Here is a 21,194-nt window from a genome sequence, read left to right on the forward strand (position 1 = left end):
CGTGCCTGTCAGCACAGCTCTGTCCTGAGGTGGTGGCTGTGAAGAGACATGGGAGGAACTGGGCCCCTGTTACAGACAGGCCGTTTGGTGAGGTGAGCCACAGCCACCAGACCCTGGCCAGCCCACTGCACGTGCTGGCAGAGCGCACCAGCAGTACACACCAGCCCTGGTGTGGGCTCTCCAGTCCTGGGAACCTGTTTGGCAAGGCCCACAGGGACACAGGAACTGAACAACAGCTGCTCACTGCCTGACCCAGTGACAGCCAGCTGCGACAGGCTGAATAACAGCAGCCATCTGAGTGGTGGGCATCAGAGGTGGATGGAGGGGTCCCTGGCACTCAGTTCAAGGTGCAGCTTTAGCAGTGGGAGTTGGTCCCTTAGCCCCAGGGTGCCGCACTGCCTAAGGCCACCTGCCATCGTCCCAGAGTAGGACGTGGTATTCCTGGCATGATGTGCCTGGCTGAACGTAGCTGCACATTGACACACTTGGTGTGTTGTGAACCGCGACTACGGGAGCAAGATATTCTAGGGCTGAGCACAAGAAAGGACATTGAGATCAGGTGTGTGTACATTCCCAGGTTCAGCTGGCAGGTTTCCCTAGGAGGCTGGTTTGTGGGCAGTCATGCACAAACCTGCAGAAGTGTAGAGGTTGGCCTCTTGACATGCAGGGCTGAAGTAGATGGCAGCCCCACTCAGGAGGCTCCAGGTTCAGAGCTGCACCTTGCCCATCACAAAGAAAGCGTTGTGTGAGCAGACACTGCTTGTCACCATGTTAGGTGCACCTGGCAGCACCAACTGAGATGCACTGCCCGAACAGCTTTGGACTGAAGTGGCATGAGCCAGGAGCCAGGCTAGCAGTTAAGAGATGGTGTAGTGATGCCGTCTCTGGGCTGACATGACTGCAAGGCCCAGGCTTAGAGAGCTTAGCCCACAAGCCAGGTGGGATGGGATTAGGATCCTTTCAGTGGTACTTAGCGACAAGACAAGGGGCAATCATAGAATCGTAGAATCATAGGTCACCCGAATTGGAAGGGACCCATAAGGATCATCAGCTTCAACTCCTGGCTCCACACAGGACCACCCAAAAATCAGACCATATTTCTGAGAGCATTGTCTAAATGCTGCTTGAACTCTGGCAGCTTGGGGCCGTGATCACTGCCCTGGGCAGCCTGCTCCATGCCCACCACACTCTGTTGAAGAACCTTTTCTTAACGCCCACCTGACTCTCCCCTGACAGAGCTCCATCCTTCTCCCAGTGTCAGTGCTGGGTCTGATGTACCCCAGCGTACAGTCGGACTTCCTAGCTATTACACAAGGTTGCAATGAAAAAGTTCATCCATTTCATGACCCTACGAAAAACAGTCGGCATGAAAAAAAAAAAAAAAGGTCCTAAAAGCAGAATATCTAGATAATTAAAATAAAGAACAAAAATGAAGTAATTCTGACTTTGGCTTTTTAGAGCAGCATGATTCATTTCACAAACCCCAAACCAATGAGATCTAAAATTATAATTTAGAAAGCAGTTCATTTTAAAATCTCAGTACTTTCAAGTCATCATCAGGATATTAAGAGACATGAGTGCAGCACATAGCATGGGGGAAAGAGCAGAAGAAGAACACAGTAATTAAGTATCCATCTAACATAATAGTTTGCAGCTACTAGCAATGAATCCAGAGGGTCTGGTTTAAGCATTGACATAAAGGTTTAAAAAGTTACTTCATTCACGATCTTTGAAGAACATGCCAAACATTCACATACCAGGGAGGATGTCTGCCAACACTTTGCCCTTGAAAATGTCCAGATCTGGCCTAAAGGACCACACTGTACTGTCCTGGCTCTTCAGTTCATTTTGATCTCTTCAGGTCTCCAAGCATTTCATGTGCAGAACCAACTGCACTACATGACACCTGCAGGACTTGATGTGACCAGTCAGGTGAGAAAACAAAACAAAACAAAACAAAACAAAACTGGATGAAAAGAACACAGAGATAAGGTTAGGTCCACCCTGAAGCCCCTGCACAGGTACAAACTGCAACGTGGGAAGTTTCATCTGAACATAATGAAGAACTTGTCTACTGTAAAGGTGACAAAGCACTGGAACAGGCTGCTCAGAGAGGTCGTGGAGTGTCTTTCTCTGGAGATACTCAAGACACGCCTGAACACTTTCCTATGCAGCCTACTGTAGGGAATCTGCTTTAGCAGCGAGTTGGACTAGATAATCTCCAACTCCTATAGTTCTGTGATTTTGTGTAAGGTGTTCAGTCTCCCTCTTGATGCCAATTTTTCATCTCCAGAAATGTGCACAGAGTATTTGGGCTTGCAATGCTAAGCTATGGTGTGATATTATTTTAGAAATTCCAGCTCCTTTAGGTCTGGAGAGAATTAATAAAAGACAAAGATTCAAGTGGGAAAATGATTCCAGAGTGCTCTTCTATGAGAATATTATCCTGTAAAACTGCTGCAGGCCTCCTGCAAAATTAGTGCAACCTAATAATGCAGTCCAAGAATTTTCTCCCTAACCCTCATATAAAACCTTCCTCTGATGTTGTGTGCCAGCATCATAAAATATGAGACGCTACTTTCAGAGCAGTCCTCACAATAGCAGTGGAAGGGTAGCATTACCGACCGCTTCAAATTATAAGACAGATATTATGTGTGTGATCATGCTGGAAACAACAGTATTAATTTTGGAGGAACAGACACAAAAAATCATGTCAAGTCATAAAATTTATAGTAATATGTGCTGTGTGTGCCTTTGAATTTAGATATAACTTGTGCCATTGGCTGTGTGCTTGAATTATTTTGTCCTCTGAAAAATAAGAGGTTATCTAAAAAAAATATCAGTTTTTTGTCAGTGTTTTGTCAGACTAGTCAGTGTTAATGCATGACTTCTAGCCCAAGTCTCTAGCAGCCGCTGGATCGGCGCTTTAACCTCAGTAAGGGAATCACTGATCAGTTGTATTCCGCACTTACAAACAAACATCATGGCTTTTGGACAACCCAAAAAAATGTACTGGGGATGCTTTCAAAATTCCTGAAGTAGAATACAACCACTGACAACCTTCAAAAGAATACAACTGCAGTGTATGCCACTGGAAATCACCTTTTACAAGTATTTTTCTATATTAAAAATAAGCCTAATAAACTAAGGGGAGAAATTAGCCTCTGAAAGTCACCCCCCTTTCCTTTGCCATAGAAAGTCCGTATTATAAAGAAAGTAAAGTAACTCTATGGAAGATTATGACAAAATCCATTAGTAGCGATGCATGCGTCAAACTGAGATCTCTATAAACTTCAGCTCAGAGTGCAATCTGCACACTGCATGCACCCTCTCAGTGGAAAAGGAAAATGTGCCTGAGCCAGAGAGTGAGGAGGTGTGAGCCCTCTTTAAGAAGGGAGCAGGACTGCCATGTGCTATAGTCCCCTAGTGAACAAAAGGCCAACAATTCCAGAGAGCTCAAGAGATAAACTCTCCACCAGGCAAGAATAAAGAAATAAAATACCTGAACTGCGTTAAAAAAAAAAAAAAGAAAAAAAAAAAGAAAGAAACTATTATTAAATTGGATCAAATCTGTATTAAGAGATAAAACAAACACAACAAAGTGGCTGTGACATACTGGGAAAAGTTCCAAGATAATAAAATTAACAGACTATAAACAGATCTATAGAGAAGTAATGGAAGTCATGCCACCAACATTATTAAATTGGATTTGACAAACTGTACTAAATATTTGCCAAGAAATATTGTTTTACTGTCGATCGAGAATGTAATTGATTTTATGTTCTCAATTTAGAAACTCAGAAGAGCTACACCAACACAATTAGGAGTGAAACAAGAGGTCCAGGCACTACATTACTCCCGTCACTACTGGCCAAGCATTCCTGAAGCAAGAAGACAAAACTTATAAAAGAGAAGTCAATGTTTCGGTACGACATGTCAGTGAAAAATTTACACTTTGCAGATGCAGAAGCTGACGAAACATAACCTCAAGATCAGTTTGACATAACTTAATCAGGGAAAAAATAAGATCTGTGCATTAACGTCAAATGAGTAGTCCCGTAAAAAAAGGGAAGGAAGAAAAGGAAAGGTACAGCAAATTAAGGATAGAAAACTAGACAATATCTGAAACACTGAAAATATGAAACTGAGAACTTTGCAGCCATGTTTAAAATGGAAATAAGAAAAAAAAAAAAAAAAAAAAAAAAAACAAGGGAAGAAATATCAGGTGTTCATTTAAACTTTATAAACAGTTTTTAGACAAGCTCAGTCGGCATTTTGGACGTAATAAAAAGAGGACTGAGGACACATGACAAGTCTCTGGGAAGATGCAGTTCAGTGATAGGAGTTTCTGGGAAACAGCTGAACCCAGGAGAAGACAAAAGCAGAGGCGCTGCTGGGGAGAGTGCTGTGGTGGCACAAGGACTGTGGTGACATCACTGAGCAACAGGCTGTGATGCCACCGAGCTTTGGGCGCTGGCAGGGCCTGGCCCAGTCAGTCTCGTGCCTGGATTCCCACCGAGCGAGTGTGTGAGGCTTGGAGGTGGAGCGAGGATTTTGCTTGTGTGTTGGGCTGTACTATGGGGACTGCTGGCAGCTGCTCTCAGTGCCCATCTCTACAGCCATCACCTGTAATCCCCTGGCCTGCCTGGCTGAGGCAGCTGGGGCCCCACAGAGTGCATGTGCAGCAGCGTAGGTGAGCTGTGTAGGAACACGTCCCCCACTGTGGCAAGGGAGTGAGCTCTGGGATGGGGGAGCTGCCAGGGCCAAGGCTGCAGTCTGACGCTGTGAGGGTGTGGGGCATAGGGCGGCACAGGTGTGGGGCTGGGAGGGTTTCCTGCTGAGGGAGCAGGACGTTCCTTCTGTCTGTCCCTGGGACAGGGAATGACCATGGCTCTCTCCCTCTTACAGTGCTCATCTTCCACTGCTGAGGTGCTGGCGACGGAGGGCGACTCATCTCCACTCCCCATCAGGCCACAGCACGAAGACCATAGCAGCAGAGGAGGCGTGGACATGTCCCATCTGCCGTGACGTGCAAAAGGACATTGCCTACGCAGTGCTGTGCCAAGACGATTTCTGCCTCAGCTGCATCCTGCGGCAGGCCAAGCAGAAAGAGACCTGCCCGCTCTGCAGGAGAGTCATGGCAGTCGTTAAGGTTGCTGCATGGGACAACGAGGACGACCTGGATTTCATCATCTGACCTTCAGCACCACCACTACCTGCCTGCTTCCAGGCAGGCATTGCTCATATGTACAGCCCCCATAGCTGTGCACCATCACCTCCACCTTTTCTGATGCTGCCACAGGAGCAGGAGGATATGGAGGCAGAGGAGGGGCCTATGGTGTGCGGTCTCCTGCTGGAGGTCTGGGCAGCCCTGTTCAGGCAGCACCGGGAGATCCTCGACCCTGTGCTGCCATGGCTGTGCCAGGAGCTGCAAAACATCTTTGGGACACAGTGGTGGGAGGCAATGGCAGCAGAGAACCTCATCCTGAACACCCTGTGTGACATCGGGCTGGACAGCGAGGCCCTGATCCAGCTGCTGCAGCCTGCCCTGGGGGACAGAGCAGAGATGCTCATCCAGGGCCTTGTGGATACTGTTGTGAACCGGTGGGGTGAGGAGGCCCACGGGCAGCTGGGCCTCTAGAGCATTCACATGTCTGCAGGGCAGGAAGAGTGCCCTGCAGACGGGGCAGGAGGACAGCTCTGTGGCTGCCCCTGGCCCCGCAGCCTCCCCACGAGGGACCATTACATCAGCACCCAGACCCAATGGCAGCACTGAATATGCCAAGAGAGAGGAGCAGCCCAGCACACCAGAGACTGTTGTTCCTGGGAATCCCAGTTACACCCCTGCTGTGCACATCCCCACGGAACACGAGGAGCCCCATGAGGAGACTGTGCAGGCAGCAGCAGCAGCTCCCTCTGCCCAGGGCAGCAGCCCCTCTGCTCCTGGCCACTCGCCTGTGAGGGCCTGGTGGCCCCTTAAGAGGAGGGCTGGCAGTGACCTGGACCCCCAGAAGCCCTGCAAGAGGCTGCCCCCTCGGAAGCATTAGCAGGGATTACACTTCTCTTTAATCAAAAAAATAAAGTGGAAAAAGAAAGATTACACAGAGCCTCAGGATTTTATAGGCTGAAAGGAACCTCTACAGAGATCATCACGTTCAAACCCACCCCTGTCCTAAAGCAGGTTTCCCACTGTAGGTTTCACAGGAGGATGTCCAGGCGAGTTCTGAATATCTCCAGGGAAGGAGACATCACACTCCACCACCCCTCTGGACAGTCTCTTCCATTGTTCTGTAATCCTCACATTAAAGAACTTTTTCATGTTTAGATGGAACTTCCCATGTTCCATTTTGTACTCATTGCCCCTTGTTCTTGTGGGAACCAAATGTTGTTTCTGCATTAGAACAAGATAAGAGTTTTTATTTCATGGTCTCCGCTACCATAGTTCTTTTGGGGGGGCTTTCTACTTTAGTGGGGGCGTGGTCTCTGATAGTTTACATCACTTATCCTCCAGATGAACCTTCCCCAGGAATGCATGCTCAGTATATAGGTGAAGTAATTTATAATCATAGAGATTAGGTAGATGGAGTAGATTATACGCACAAAGACTGCAGCTCCTGTCTGTCCAGCCTTCTAAAATACCTCTGAGCCTTACTGATACTTGGTGCTGGACAGACAAGACCCAAGTAATAGAGAATTTAAGGAGGAGAAGTTAAATAATTAGCAATATACGTGTGTAGCTAGCAACAATTCATGTCTAGTCAGCATGAATATATATGTAATATTTTGTCATACGCATTGCAAGAAAATCCTGAACTAGATTGATCAAACCAGAGAACAAATCATTACATGCCCAAGGAAGTGCCAGAAGAGGCATCGGTAAGGCCTGGCATCCTCCCCCCTCGGTGCTCTTTGTTTAACAAAGGAAGTGTCCTCTGGATGGAATGGAAGAAGCCTTGGAGAGAATCACTAGCAGGGATTACACTTTTCTTTAACTAATTTTTTTAAAGACTTTTCCACATTGTCTTGGATTTAGTCAAAATAAAGCTAGGACTCCCACATGCACATTGCTGCTTTCTCCCCCTCTGCCAGTCTATCACCACCAACAAACCATCATGTTTATGCAAGTTATTTTGTCCTTAAGGATTACAGAGCACATAAATGGTTTGGTTTTGCTGAAGAGAGGTTTTGAATAGATTAATGATGAACTTCCTCCTCAAGAAGAACAAGAAGCAGATTTTAGCAGAACTCACAAATAAACCCTTTCTAATTACCAGAGTCATTCGAATGGGTATATTTGGACTGGGCACTGGGTTTTAAGATGTTATTTGAAACAAACATGTGAAACACGTGTGGGTACCCATTCATCCTGAAACCCTTTTGAAGTGTAATGTGACAGCTGTAAATCAACAACATTGACCTTTCAAACAATCATTAACAAAAGAAGCACACAGATTTAAGACACAAAACAACACTCAAAGTAGGCGTCAATTCTGGAATTGCATCTGCTATGCAGACATACTCTGGTCTGCAGAGATTTCTAGGAAAGAAAGAGAACAAAGGAGACAAATATGAAGCATTCAGTCTTTACATGGAAAAAAAAAAAAACACCCATGAAAATAAGTGAATGTTGATCAGACTCTGATGTGCTTACTCATACTTAATACTATTTTCTCTGTGCAAAGTTCAATTCAATAGCAGTACTTGCAGAATGTTATTTAGCATGAGAACATCAAAACTGGTTCTGAAAAACAACTATGTGAAAGGTACTCGAATTGCCAGTAAGGAAGCCGTACTCCAACAAATGCTGAACATGCTCTTCTCCCATTAACTTCTCCCTGTGCACAGCAGCTGGCAACCTACCAGAAGTACAGGCACAGGATCAGGCAATACCTAACAAAAGAGCAGGAAAGTCAAGAAAACTGCTTTCAACCTGTGAACCTAATTCAGTGTGAATGTCTGAGGATGAAACTGAGGATGGAAAGCAGTAGAGTTCTTCGTGCTTCTCTGCGCCAACTGCGTGCCAAACCTAAAGATTTGTATTTGGTTTTGTTTCCAAACGGTACATATATTTCTATGAAAGTTTGAATAGATAGCCCGTTCTTTTCAGAGTCATCTAAAAAAGCAAACTTGATTCACAGCTTACACTTCCCAACACAGAAAGCAGCTTTTACCTGGAGCGTTTTTCTCCTTTGCAGGTTGTACCCTACTTTTGCCTAATTTATCTTGAGGCTTTTTCATTGCATTCTTAGAGAATCCTGCACAGAACAGGCACAGCACACTGAGAATTCACACAAGCAAGAAGAGTCAGAACAGGAGCTCTGTATCTGGGCAGCCTGCTATGATTACCACTGGCTTACCACACTATGCAGAAACATTAACTCTTCCACACAAGCACTTCCCCCAACCATCCAGCTCTCTGGACGGATGAAACAACTCAGAAATGGCTAGTTTCCCACAGTCACTGCGCTCTGATACTGCAGGCATAAGACGCAAATTGAATATGGTGCATTCACCAACTGGAGATCTGGACCTTAAATATTAACATTTCTCCTTAACAATCAATCATATCCAATGTAACGCACCATAGGAAGCCAAAGCACTGGGCCTGATCCTGCAACGTAAATCCAGTACTCCTTTCTCTCCTATTCTCCCTCACCACTTCTTTTTTTTTTAATTGAACTATTTGTGCAAAGAAACATGCTGAGGTTGGGCACCCACAGCACTTTCTTTTCCAGCATCCAATGATTCAGATCCACCAGAAGGAATGTTGAGAGTTACAACACAGTGCTAGGTTGAAAACTAAAGCAAATACATAAGTAAATAAATCAAGAGCAGGGATCATGCCTGCTTAGCAATCTTTTGAGATTCCAGAAATCTCTTCTGAAACTTAAGTTTTTTTTTAAATCTGCTTCTGTCTTAATTCCAGAAAGTTTTCTTGAGATCGGTTTACTACCTACAGAAGAAAGGAAAACTGTGCCAGAGAGCATGCAGCTGCCTGCACTCTGGCCTTCCAGAGAGCTGCCTTGAAACAATAGTAACAACAAAGGTACAGAATGAACCGGACCACTTTGTTTTCCATTCATCTTTGTTTTTTTCAAACCCATCTTAGAGCTGTTTAAATGATAACATTATAAAGGTAGGCAGCCTTTGTGAAATACCTCTCACAAAAACAAGCCTTTGTAATTGACTTTTTCTTTTGCACCTCCATACTGGGCTTTCTGCCCCCTAGGTGAGGACCTTCCCCTCATACTGTCCAGGCTGTAAGGATCCAGCGAGATGCCACCTGTAGCACGTGCAGACACGTCTACTTGTGTCCTACCATCTGCTCTTGGTATTCCCTAAGCACCTTGCTTGGAAATGAGCAGTATATCACACTTGCAGCACAGGCTCATCCTCAAGAGACATTAAAAATTGCAATGCCTAATATTTCACCTTTGAATGGGATCTCCTGATTTTTTTCTCCTGTTCCTTAAATCCCTTATAAGCAATCTATGGCATTGCCTCCCTGAACAAAGCAAGAGAGAGGCAATTACCTGGTAATTTTTCACATTCTCAAGGAAAGTCCTAAACACAATGAAAGTTCAAAATCCTAACCAGCATTAACTGGGAACATTTTATACCTAATTAAGAATGGAATAAATGAACAATAATTCTATAGAAATGAAAAAGCAACGGTAACCAGGAACCTGCTGCTGGATATATCCAGTTTTTATCATGTGACTATATTTAAATAAAATAACAAGTCATTTAGAGTTTTTGTGTTCCAAATCACACCTCGAGTGTGATCAGAGTGTTCCTCTCTCCACCTCCACAGACTGAACTAGTTCTGCGTTCTGTGAGGTTTACTTGGATTAAAATAATCTGCAGGGAGGAGCTATCTGCTAAAACTCAACCTGAGACAGAACAAATAAAGAAGCAACCTACCATTTGCTGTAGATTAAATGTCTGAAAAAAGAAAGTGAACTTGAACTGCCAGCAAGACTTATCCAAATGTATGTTCAGAAGCAATGAATGTTAACATAGTACGTTTGCATCACAAACACAAAGCTAACATTCATATCTTAAATTGGAAGGCCATGTCCTCAACAGAATTATTGTGCAAGAATGCAGCTTTGGTCACCACACCTCCTTTACTCTCATCAGTTAAAACCAATTTGCCAGGTAACATTTTTACCTTCTAAATAAGAAACTTTTTCTCCAAAATAAAAAATTGTGCCTTGAATATTGTAGCAGAATACATCCGTAGCAATTTTAAATTGTGTATAAATAACAGGTATCAATTCTTACGAGATAGAAATAACAGGGAGACAATGAAATTTATACAAGACAAAATTTTCCGAAACACATATAAAACTTAATAATGTCTTGTAAAATACTGACACTTGGAGATAATTAGCTGACAAAATTAAAACTTGATGTAGAAGTAATAATGTCAATAGGAAAAAAAAATACAAAAAAAACCCAATGGCATACCCTGCACAAGCACAGAGGTGTGCTGTGGTTGATGTTTTTCAGTAAGACACTGGCAACTTTGTGGTTTCTTCTTTAAAAAACATCAGCTGAGCACCAGTCATGATCCAAAAGATAGAAGCAATGGAACATCAGGAATGACAAAAGGCATTGAGTGCAAAATGCTAGACAAATATATGATATGAATGCAGTTTCTGTACTGTTGTCTTTAAAATATCTCCAAGATGGTTGCATTGGTCATAGTGCCAGAAAAACATCAAGCATATATTTTTCGAAGTCTAATAGTATCCATAGCCAGCACCTCATCCTCCACCCGATGGGTTTAAGGACAAAATTCACCTCATACGCTCATATTCACTGAGCTGAAACTTTGTTGGCTGTGAAATCCACTTTCCCAGTTCCCAGGCACTTGGAAAAGAAACATACTGCCTGTTTTCGTTAATTTGATATGGGACTTAATCAACTCAAACTTTCATATGCTACTATTTTACAAACAACAAGAAGACAAAACCAAATAGCAAACAAACAAAAAGATTAACTTCACACAGCCTCTTATTGGCATAACTGTCATTTGAGGCTTATGTTACCCACAGTGCCCACACATACAAGCTTACAAGCATAGGGTATACCATCTGAGTTCCTATTGCAGCCCACAGAGTAAGTAGCTTCTGTTCAGAGAGGCATCACAACAACAGCAGCTGGGGGTCAGTCTTTAAATCTCCAACATCACCTACTTAAATAATAAATCTTAATGAGTCTATTCATTCTTATATTAAACGCACACAAATATGCTTCCTGAACCAAGGTCGGCACGCTCAGAACTGGGAAGGATCAAGCCTAAGTTTTGGATTTACGTTTGAAGGAATAGCTCCAAGAATATTCTTCTAACCTCTCGATCTAATCCTAGGAATATATGTTATACCAGACACAGTGTATCATAAAGGTTTTATTACAATTACTTTGGAATGTCCTGTACTCTCCATTTCCTGGTTTTGCCCTGCAGAAGTGATGCTCCCACCTTTCACTTATTCCAAGAGGCCTCTCTGCCATGCCATCACTCAGCCAGCACCTGCTGAGCTGATAAATAGATCGAATAGCAGGCTAATGATTCCAAAGCACCTGGGGAAGGTGGCCTGTAACACTGCCACATTCTCAGGCAAATGAACTGGAACAATTAAAAGGAAAATAAATGCATGTACTGAAAGACTAAATTGGAGACTTTCTTATCTGTTTCCTTCCATTTCAGAGCACAGTGAGTTAACTAGGCCTGACCCTTTGGCAGCAGTCCATTTCAATGGCACAGGTTTGTCTACCTAACAAGGCCCTTTTGTTTGCTACAGCTGTGAAACCTCAGTGCACTGTATCCTTCCAGTTTCCCAGGTTACCTTGGCACCAAACCATGCCAATACCTGCAAAATACTTTTAACTGCAGATTTGTGGGAATATAATACCCAATACGAGTTGAATTATGGCTTTCAGTGAATTCCCCAGAGCAATGCCTAAAATCAGCTGTGCTCAAGAGGCCTCTGAAAATCCTGGGCATAACCAAGGTCTACACTCTTTGCTCTGTCACAGACTGCATCACATTTTTCTTTTTCATTCCATTCCCCTTCCTCGGGTTACGCTGTTGGGGTCACTGCTCTCTGCAGTTCCCTGAGGAGGGGAAGTAGAGGGAGGTTCCAGGCTCTGCTCCTGGTACTGATGACAGGAGGGGAACAGCATAAAGCTGCCCCACAAGATGGTCAGACTGCATGTAGGGGAAAATGTTCTTTACTGTGAGGGCAGTCAAACACTAGAACAGGCTCCCCAGGGAGGTGTTTAATATCCAATGCCTGTCAGTGCTTAAGAGGTACTCGGATAATACTAGCTTTTGGCTAGCCCCGAAGTACAATTGGACTTGATAATGTTTGAAAGTCCCTTCCAGATGAACTATTCTGTTCTCTTCTTATTCTATTCTACTCTACTCTACTCTACTCCATTCCATTCCATTCCATTCCATTCCATTCCATACCTTTTCAGCTCCATTAGTTGATGCAGACAGGGGCTGTGACCAATCTTTCCAAAATAATTAATTGTAAGAAACGAGCACATTTGAAGTAACTTTAAACTCTGGAGATAAACTCCTGCTCTATGGAAATAATTTGATGTTCTGTCTTTGATTCTGTGAGGGACAGGTGAAATTCCAAGCACACGCACATAGTGTTAATAAGATACCCCAAGGCAAAACAGAATATAAACTAACATAACTACTTTGAGAAAATGTACTTCCTGCTATTCTGTGGCTTCAGAAGGTTCCAGATGGATAAAATGGCAGTGAATCCATGTCACATAGGCTAAATGGGCAGGAAACATTTGTAACTACCTGAGTTTTAGTGTATGGTATAGACTAATTGGTCTATAGCATAGAATACATAGAAACTCCCTTCGTGCCCTATGCAGTAGGGAATAATAATCAGGATTAGGGTTTTTTGTTGTTGTTTTTGGTTGGTTGGTTGGTTGGTTGAGTTGGTTTCTGGGCTTCCAGCAGCTGTAATCAAATGCCTTAAGAAGCTCTTTCTTGGCTGTCTGCAGACAGACCTAAGGTCCTCTGCACTTGATCAAACATTCAGGTAAACATGTACACACTGTACTCAACCAAATATACACATAGTGTGACATGCCCTGCAGCAGGGTCTTCCAAATGGGTTTTCTCTTGAGATATTTAAGATATCTCAGGGCAATGGCTTGCTGATGCTGAACACAAAAATGGTACTACATTCATTATAGCATCTCATCTGACAGAAATAAAAGTTGAACAAAGACACGTACTGCTTTGTATCACTCAGGTAATAATTTGACTAGACATGAGAAGGTATAGGATTTAGCGGACATCAATGTGATGGGCAAAATACTTTCAAGTATCATTTTTTACTCTCTGTGTACAAATTATCTACTAGGGTGAATGCAACTGAAGTCACAAATCCTGATAACTTTTCCTTGTCCATGCTCTATGCAAACCTTAAAATATCACCATAGTACACCATTTTTTTAATTAAGTTGTTTATTTGTATTTGTTGTTATTACTGCAGCACATGACATAAACTAAGTTCCCAGTACATTGACCACCTACAATGTGTAGAACACCATACAGTCCTTGCTTGAAAAGACTGACGACTTAAGTTCATGAAAAACTCAGACCCAATAAAGCTTCACATCTTGTCTACAGTCAACAAGAGAGGTTGTGGCAGAAGCCATTGAAGAATTCCAGGACAAAATCTAACATCACTGGAGTCAGTTGCAAAACTCTCACTACCTTCAGTGAAACCAGGATTGAAACTGTATGCTTCTGCTTTGTACTCCTTTGCTCAGATGAATCAAACCTGGCATTTCGTCATATTTCTACTCTTTGTACCTTTGCACCAAACACATTTTTCCTGTAACTCCTGTTTATGAACTGATAATAATAATATGAGAATATAATTAGGATGTAACTTTGTGAAAATCTATTAATCTCTGTCCAGAAGTTCACTAATTAAAATAAGAAATATTTTACAAAGATATATCCAAAATTTACACTGTGAGGTTTTTTCACAACATCCTGCTGTGAAATGCTATCTCAATGCTTACTGTCCTTTATCCTGCAATTCTACTGGTGCATTTAATGAGACATTCCTTTCAGATTTAAGTTTCTTCTTTAAAATAAAGAGGGTTATTACACCTGGGATAAAGGACACTCCACGTAACAATGCTGGCAGGCCAAGGTAGATCCACCTGAAATAAAAGATGTGCTTTGTGAAATATGAGTATTCATGAAAAAACAGCTAAATTGGTCAGCATATGTCTTATTGTGATAATTGCCCAGATGTTCTAAAGCTGGTGCCCTGATCCTGGATCTCAAGGAAGATGAACCAATGCTAGAAAAAAAGAATATATCGGTGGCAGTGAATTGGCTATTTACATCACTCAGTTTCAGGCAACTAATTTAACTAGGTAAGTCAGACACTTTGTCTCCTTACAGCTTTCTCTGTAGGGAAAAAGAGAAAGAGACCTGAAAAGGGCAGCTTAGACCACAAGAGTAAAACTTCTGGGTAGTCATGTGTTAGCCTTCTTTTAAAACCAGCCTCTCTACACAGTATTATATGGAATCAGTCTGAGGCCATTAGTTGAACAATTCCCACAGTGCTTCCTGAAGGTATGAAATGCAGTAGTTTAATCAAATTCTAACTCGTGTAACTATACAACATCAAAATTTCCCCTGGAAGTGAATTCAAGTACTATTTCAACCATTTTCTTTTCAAATATACTGCATAAAGAGCCAATAAACATCTGACATTTTTCCCACAAGAGTTTACTGCTTTTAGGTCTTTTCATCAGAATTTAGCATTTTTAGGTCTGTTCTCCTGAAAGATTGTGAGTGAATGTAATTACGGTACCAGAGAATTCCTGGCTAAAGGACATTCCAGCATCTGTGACAAAGGCTGCACTAAACAAATGAAGCCAACACCAAAGAAATGTGGTTTGTCAAATTCATAACACAGGAACAGTTTGTCTACTAGAAAAATAAGGAGAGCACACAATTGCACCTGTATGTATTTAATAATACATCAAGGAAGAGAAATGAGTATGAAGCAGAAATTATACCTGTACTTGACTATGTCGTATATCCTACACGCTCCTTCTCCGCCACAGGACTTAGTACCCCATTTCATGCATGTGGTATCTATCAAAGCTCCAAAAAAAACAGGAGATGGAATTCCAGCTAAAAAGAATATTAGCAATGTTTTAGTGAATAGCATTTTTTTTTCTGATTAGCAAATGCACCAAAGATCCTACAGTGTTTCTTATCTACTTCATCTGCCCTGTCCTATTCCAGTATGAACCATGTTTTCTATATTCCTTATGTTCCCTTTTCTTCCTTATTCTCCTATCTTGAACAAAAGATTCTATTTCCTGTTGCATGTTTAGCAATATGTTCAATAAAATATAGACTGTGACTAACAACAAAACTCAGTATTTTCTCTCATCACTGACCACTACTGTGGTATTCAGTGAACATTTGGCAAGAGCAAAAAAACATAGATGACTTTCAGATGAGTGCCAGATCTAGATAGCCTATTCCCCAGTATATGAAGGATGCTCTGAAAATAATGCCTCCTATTTTATTCTGTTGACCCACAATGCTAGAGGTGGATGCTGGTGGCATGGCAGTAGAGGCTGAATCTTCCCACCAGTATTCCCTTACATTTTATTGCTGTGTGACAGATGGCAGCAGAGGGGCAGTCTGACACAATGGTGTCTGACATGGAAGTGCATGAAGCAATGGTGTGTCGCTGACTTCTTCCATGTGGAAAGAATGACACCCATTGACATTCACTGACTCCTGCTGAACATTTATAGAGACCAGAGTGGATGTGAGCACAGTGAGGTGGTAAGTGGTACATTTCAGCAATGGTGACAGCAGCGTGAAAGACAACTCATGTTCCAAATGGCCATGCAGATGTTTACGAACATGGTGTGCAGGCTCTTGTTCATTGCTGGTGAAAATGCATAGTTAACAATGATGACTATGTTGAAAAACAGTGTTCTGCATTTGAGAATTTGCTCTATCAAACAGTGTTACTGTGTTCTTTGGATCTGTTATAGTTTCCATGGAAATACATAGGAGGCATTACTTTTGGAACTATCTATGTAAATAAATGACTGTTCTCATTTCCAATGTTGCCTAGATCCATAAAAAAGAAAAAAAAAACATTTCCTGTTCAAAGACACTATACTGAAGAATACTCCTGTGTCATGCTTTTATGGGTCCTGGTGTGATCCATATCACTGCTGCAGACCTAAGTGTGCTTCTGAAGCATGTTACAGCTTTTCTTACCAAATACTCTCGCAGCTAGTTCATGGATACCCACTCCAAATGACTTTTCTTCAGGCTTTAGAGACCTGTATTGTAATTGTATTGTAAATAGATTAACAGAGGTGACCTTAAAATATATATTTTTTCATTTTTTTCTTTTCTCTTCAATCAAAACTTTCATCACATTAGGCCCAAACCTTTCTTATTAGATGACAGTTTGAAAGAGCTCGTTATCCTCATTAGATCAAATTCCTTAATTAGGACTGCCAAATCACAAAAGGAAAAGCCATTTTCCCAGTGTCATCCACTTGGACGGAAGCCAGCATGAAGTCCAAGAATGTACAGTGGCTTAATCACCATCATGTTGACATAGTAAAGAAATAGGTATCACACACCCCTACATTCATTCAGGGTACAGCTGATAGCCAAAAGTAACATCAGTGTAAAACTGACCAAATTTAGCACAACACTAAATCTTAATAAAGCACAGAAATGACATAATAGCTTTCTTTTCTTCCTCCGTCCATGCACAAACTAAAAGCTTTTATTTCCTGGGGGTATCTGATTAAGAGTTAAAAGTCCTGTAGGTTTTCTAAAGTAAGGGCATTATTCTGTACCTTATTAAGACCATGAACCCAGGCATTGCTGCTAAGGAAAAAATGAAGCTGCCGACTAATTGCAGTATTAAAAAATATTGAAGCATCTTGTCACAGTTTCCTCCTTTGTCACACTGGCCCAGAATTGCAGAGGTATTTTGAAATGGAAACTCTGCGGCTGCAACACAGGTGCAATTTTCAAATACCTGCCAAAAGAGTGTTTTAATTACACAGACTTGTCAAAACTCACACACTGAGAATGACATTCATGCTTTTGGCACCTAGCTCACTCTTCCTGATCCTGAGTATTTTGCACACATGCAGCACTGTGCTGTGGCCTCTTAACCAGTCTGCCAGGCACAGGTCCAACCTGTGGTGTGTGGGGTTAGAGGCGGGGAGGGAGCTGTGTTGCTTTTACATAGCTGGCACTATGCTTCTTCAAGAATGCCATGATCAGATGAGCTATTGTATTTCCAGCACTGACTGCTTACGTGGTTCTTCCACTGCCATTAGATCTGATCCTCTTTTTCATAAACAATATTTGTCTTTTTTTTTTTTTTTTTTTTTTTTTTTTTTAGAAAAGAGAGGATTAAATCCATGCCATAAACTTTTATTTTGAACAAAATGTTCTTATGCACTCAGGATTCCAATTTGCCATACTTTGAAAATAATTTCTCACGCTATTTTAAGATCCCTTCAATTGTTTTGTTTTGTTTTTAAAAAGGAGTCTTCTTCACTATATTCTTTAATTTACGTTTAATATAATTTTCATATTCTATTCATTTCTGATTCTATCCGATGAATTTGTCCAACTCAACTTATTACCGTACAAATCCAAGTAAAAGTACATCCCCTTATACTGATGTGGCTATTTCTCACTACTGTGCTTCATGGCTACAGCATAATAGAATTGATGCTTTACCACACTTTTTCCGGTTCCTGTTGAGGCCTTACACCCAGCCAGACACGATGACACATAAGTGATTCCATTGTTCGCACAAACTGGGTCCCACACTTTAAGTGTGCAATCACAATCTCTATTGCAGTCAGCAAGTAGAGTATTTTCTGCATATGACAATTGGTCTATTCTGAAATACATTTAGAAGATGAGGAAGTATTTTAGTAATGAAATAACTACAGTAACCCTTTGAAGTGGTTATTATTCTATTCTAGCTTAAGGGTTGAACCAAGATACACAATCCTACATAGTCTCATCCTGGACTCCGAATGCAGAGCTATGCCTTTCTATCTTTCCACTGGATGTTATGTTATACTACATTAGTCGCAGTATATCATATTACATTATATTATGTTATGCTACCTAATAGGTGGGTATGCATCACCTACAGATTTTTTCTCATCTGTGACATGTATGTTCTTGATTGTCTCTAAGTATTAAATAAAAGTGCATGTTCATTTTCCAGACACATGACTCACCCATGATGATTAATAGCAGGCTTCAAATCAAGAAACTGCAGGTAAGATACCCTCTTACAATTTGTTAGAAATAAAAGTCCAGTTAAGTTAAATAAGGATTTTGTTTCCCTCTGTAATTCTGAAACTGCATTGATGTATATTTGATTTGATGAACATCTTTATTTAACCTCCTGTTACTTGGCTTGAATGTATAATGAAATTAGTCAGAGAATTAATCTGAATGTGCTGCTCCATGAGACTGGAAACTAAAATGTACCTGTCTCTGTTTCTCAAAGCTTTGGAGTCCCTGGCTAATTCTTGGCAAGAAAAATCCAGGTTGCACCTTAAAGAACGTACCCTTCATAGGAGACCGTTAGGCCGGCAACTGGTGAAGTGTCGCAGATAGTCCAAAAGGCACTAAAGTATAGCAGGTAATCCAGAAAAGTTACCCAACATGCTATATGTGCAGCCTGGTAGGTATTTATCTTGAATTTCTTCATAAATAAGCCTCCAAAAAAGTACCCAAGGCATATAATTGGTAAGTTGTAAATACCTATTTTAAAAAGTAAAATGTCTGTGTTAAAATAAAGAAGGAGAGCATCAAAGCTACTTGCAAAGGATGACTGTTTTGCAATGACTCATATAGCTCCTGAGACTGGGTAGTTTAACTAAAGTCAGAAATGGTGCTCTACTAGTTCTCTTGCACACCCAAAACATCTGCTGAAGTCAACAGCAGCTGTGAACTGCTAGGAGAACTGGAGGGTAGGACTAAAATGATTCAATGGAAAATTGCCATCTGCAGTTGCAGTGTAATTCCAACACACATACAAAACAGGGTTTTGGTACAGCCTCCCTAGTTGAGAGACAAACCCAATGGGAGCAGGTCTTGGAGCACACTGAGCATCATGGAAAGAAGGAACAGACATTAAATTTCTGTATGAGATTACCAAACATGCTCTCACTCTTCTCAGCTGTTAGATACCTTAATGAGGAAAATAGTGACTGAAGGACATTCAGAAACTAGTTTTACTTCATCACCATATGGTTTTGTTGGCATTACTCAAGGCAATGTTGGTTCTGTAACAATACTTGACTGTCAGTAGGCATGGAGGAGGTGAGGAAAGGGGAAGACTATTGAATATGACAGAAGATTCTCTCAAAGTGCTATGTACTTAGATACAGAAAGTAGCCTGTCTTTAAAAAGAAATCCAACAAAGTAATGTCAGCGCAGTAAGGAAAGGATGATATTTACATGCCTTTGAATGAACAATTTCGAAACACTGGCAAAGAGAATTATAGTAATACTCTGGGATGTTCTGTGTGAAATAGAGTGATGATGGAAAGTATTGAAGATCACTGGCAATTTTAACTATACATACATTCAACCCATCTGTGTCTTAAGAGTGTTAACAGTGTCATTTCCATGAACATGAAATATACCCTCTACTTTACAGAATTATTTTTAAACAAAGATGATATAAGTATTGATCACCCATGCATTCTTAGTGTAAATTAAAATATCAGTGGTTTAAGTTTTACATCAGCTGAACTTTCAGAGAATCATGGAATCACAAGGTTAGAAAGAACCTACAAAATCATCTAGTCCAACTGCCCTCCTATCACCATTACTACCACTAAGCCACTAAACCATATCTCGTAGCACCTCATCCACGCACCTGTTGAACAACAGAATCATAGAATCACAATGTTGGAAAGGACCTACAAGATCATCTTTCTGGCACAATTCAACAGATGGGAAGGGGGTTATTCAATTCTTGACAGAAAATTAGGAGATTCTTAGCAGAAAATGCATGGCTATTTACAAATGTTTTGTAGTGTGGAATCTGTCATTTATAGAAGCATTTTCCCACAGTATGTATATGTGTGCATACACACATGAATATACATATATATATATGTACGGAGAGTTTTAAAAGAGATATGGTCAAACAGAATGAAGCAAATTTACCAATTAAAAAGATGGCATCTGATGCAGATTTTCCAAATTGCTGTTCCAAATATTTAGGCATGAAGGATATCATGCCAATGAAGGCGCTGAACTGTAGCACAGATATAACTATAAATAGCATATAAACTGGGTTGCGAAGCAAAGCCTTGAGGAATGGGATGAAATCTGAAATGAAATAATGTAAGGAGTTAGCGTGATGCTTTATGAAACGAATCATATGTTCAGTGTTGCTAAGAGGAAGAAGAGGGGAAAGTGGTTCTTAACTGGATCAGGATAATTCTTGTGCTTTGCCAGACACCATAGCTCAAAGATTTACTGGTTAGTCCAGGCTACCTCAACCTGTTTCTTCTACACAGAGATAGCCTCACATACACTTATCCCCAGTAAGGCTACTGCTTATGAAAATCACAGTAATAATTTGATCATGAAAGTTTCAGGAGGCTTTTAGCTTTTCAGTGTCTGAACTTCACACTTGTGGACTCACAGCAGCAGCTACTCCACTACCTTTCTTACTACTTACCTCAGCCCATGCCATAAAGCATTCACCAAAATCCTTTTTCTGCTCTTGCCAGGCAAAGGGAGTACAAAAAGGGAGGGGTGCAAACACACTAGGCACCTATGATTATGTGCAACAGACGTGATTACTGACTTTGGTTATTACAACTGTTGGCAACGTGGCAGAAAAGGTCTGAAAAGGGAAGTACCTGCAGTCATTCCCATCATATGCTCAAAATCTGCATTTTCTAGTCTTCTGCCAAGTAAAACACTGAGAAACTAATTTATACTTTCTCTGAGTAATGTCTTTTCTCTACGTAATGTCTATTAATTACCTAAACAAGAAAATACCAAAAAAAAAAAAAAAAATCCTCTTTTTCTGATGTTCTCTATTAACTCATGTGCTGAGCTAGTA

At 41.3% G+C, this 21,194-nt stretch overlaps 1 protein-coding gene across 8 annotated transcripts in view; it reads right to left on the reverse strand.

The window, feature by feature from the left end:
* Positions 1-13,486: 13,486 nt before the first annotated feature.
* Positions 13,487-21,194, reverse strand: part of SLCO1A2 (solute carrier organic anion transporter family member 1A2) — a 51,220-nt gene continuing 43,512 nt past the window's right edge. For 7 of the 8 annotated variants that reach the window (XM_040656005.2, XM_040655999.2, XM_015291795.4 and 4 more), the window contains 7 exons: positions 20,285-20,449; positions 18,673-18,868; positions 17,822-17,987; positions 16,921-17,105; positions 16,325-16,389; positions 15,091-15,208; positions 13,487-14,220 (listed from right to left, as the gene is read on the reverse strand). In XM_040656005.2, coding sequence (XP_040511939.1) covers positions 14,073-14,220; positions 15,091-15,208; positions 16,325-16,389; positions 16,921-17,105; positions 17,822-17,987; positions 18,673-18,868; positions 20,285-20,449 — 1,043 coding nt within the window. In that variant the 3' untranslated portion in view covers positions 13,487-14,072. The remainder of the gene's footprint in view (positions 14,221-15,090; positions 15,209-16,324; positions 16,390-16,920; positions 17,106-17,821; positions 17,988-18,672; positions 18,869-20,284; positions 20,450-21,194) is intronic. The other variant, XM_046905090.1, reaches the window with a different exon arrangement.

Source organism: Gallus gallus, chromosome 1 (genome assembly GCF_016699485.2).
Source record: "Gallus gallus isolate bGalGal1 chromosome 1, bGalGal1.mat.broiler.GRCg7b, whole genome shotgun sequence".
NCBI classification, from domain to species: Eukaryota; Metazoa; Chordata; class Aves; order Galliformes; family Phasianidae; genus Gallus; species Gallus gallus.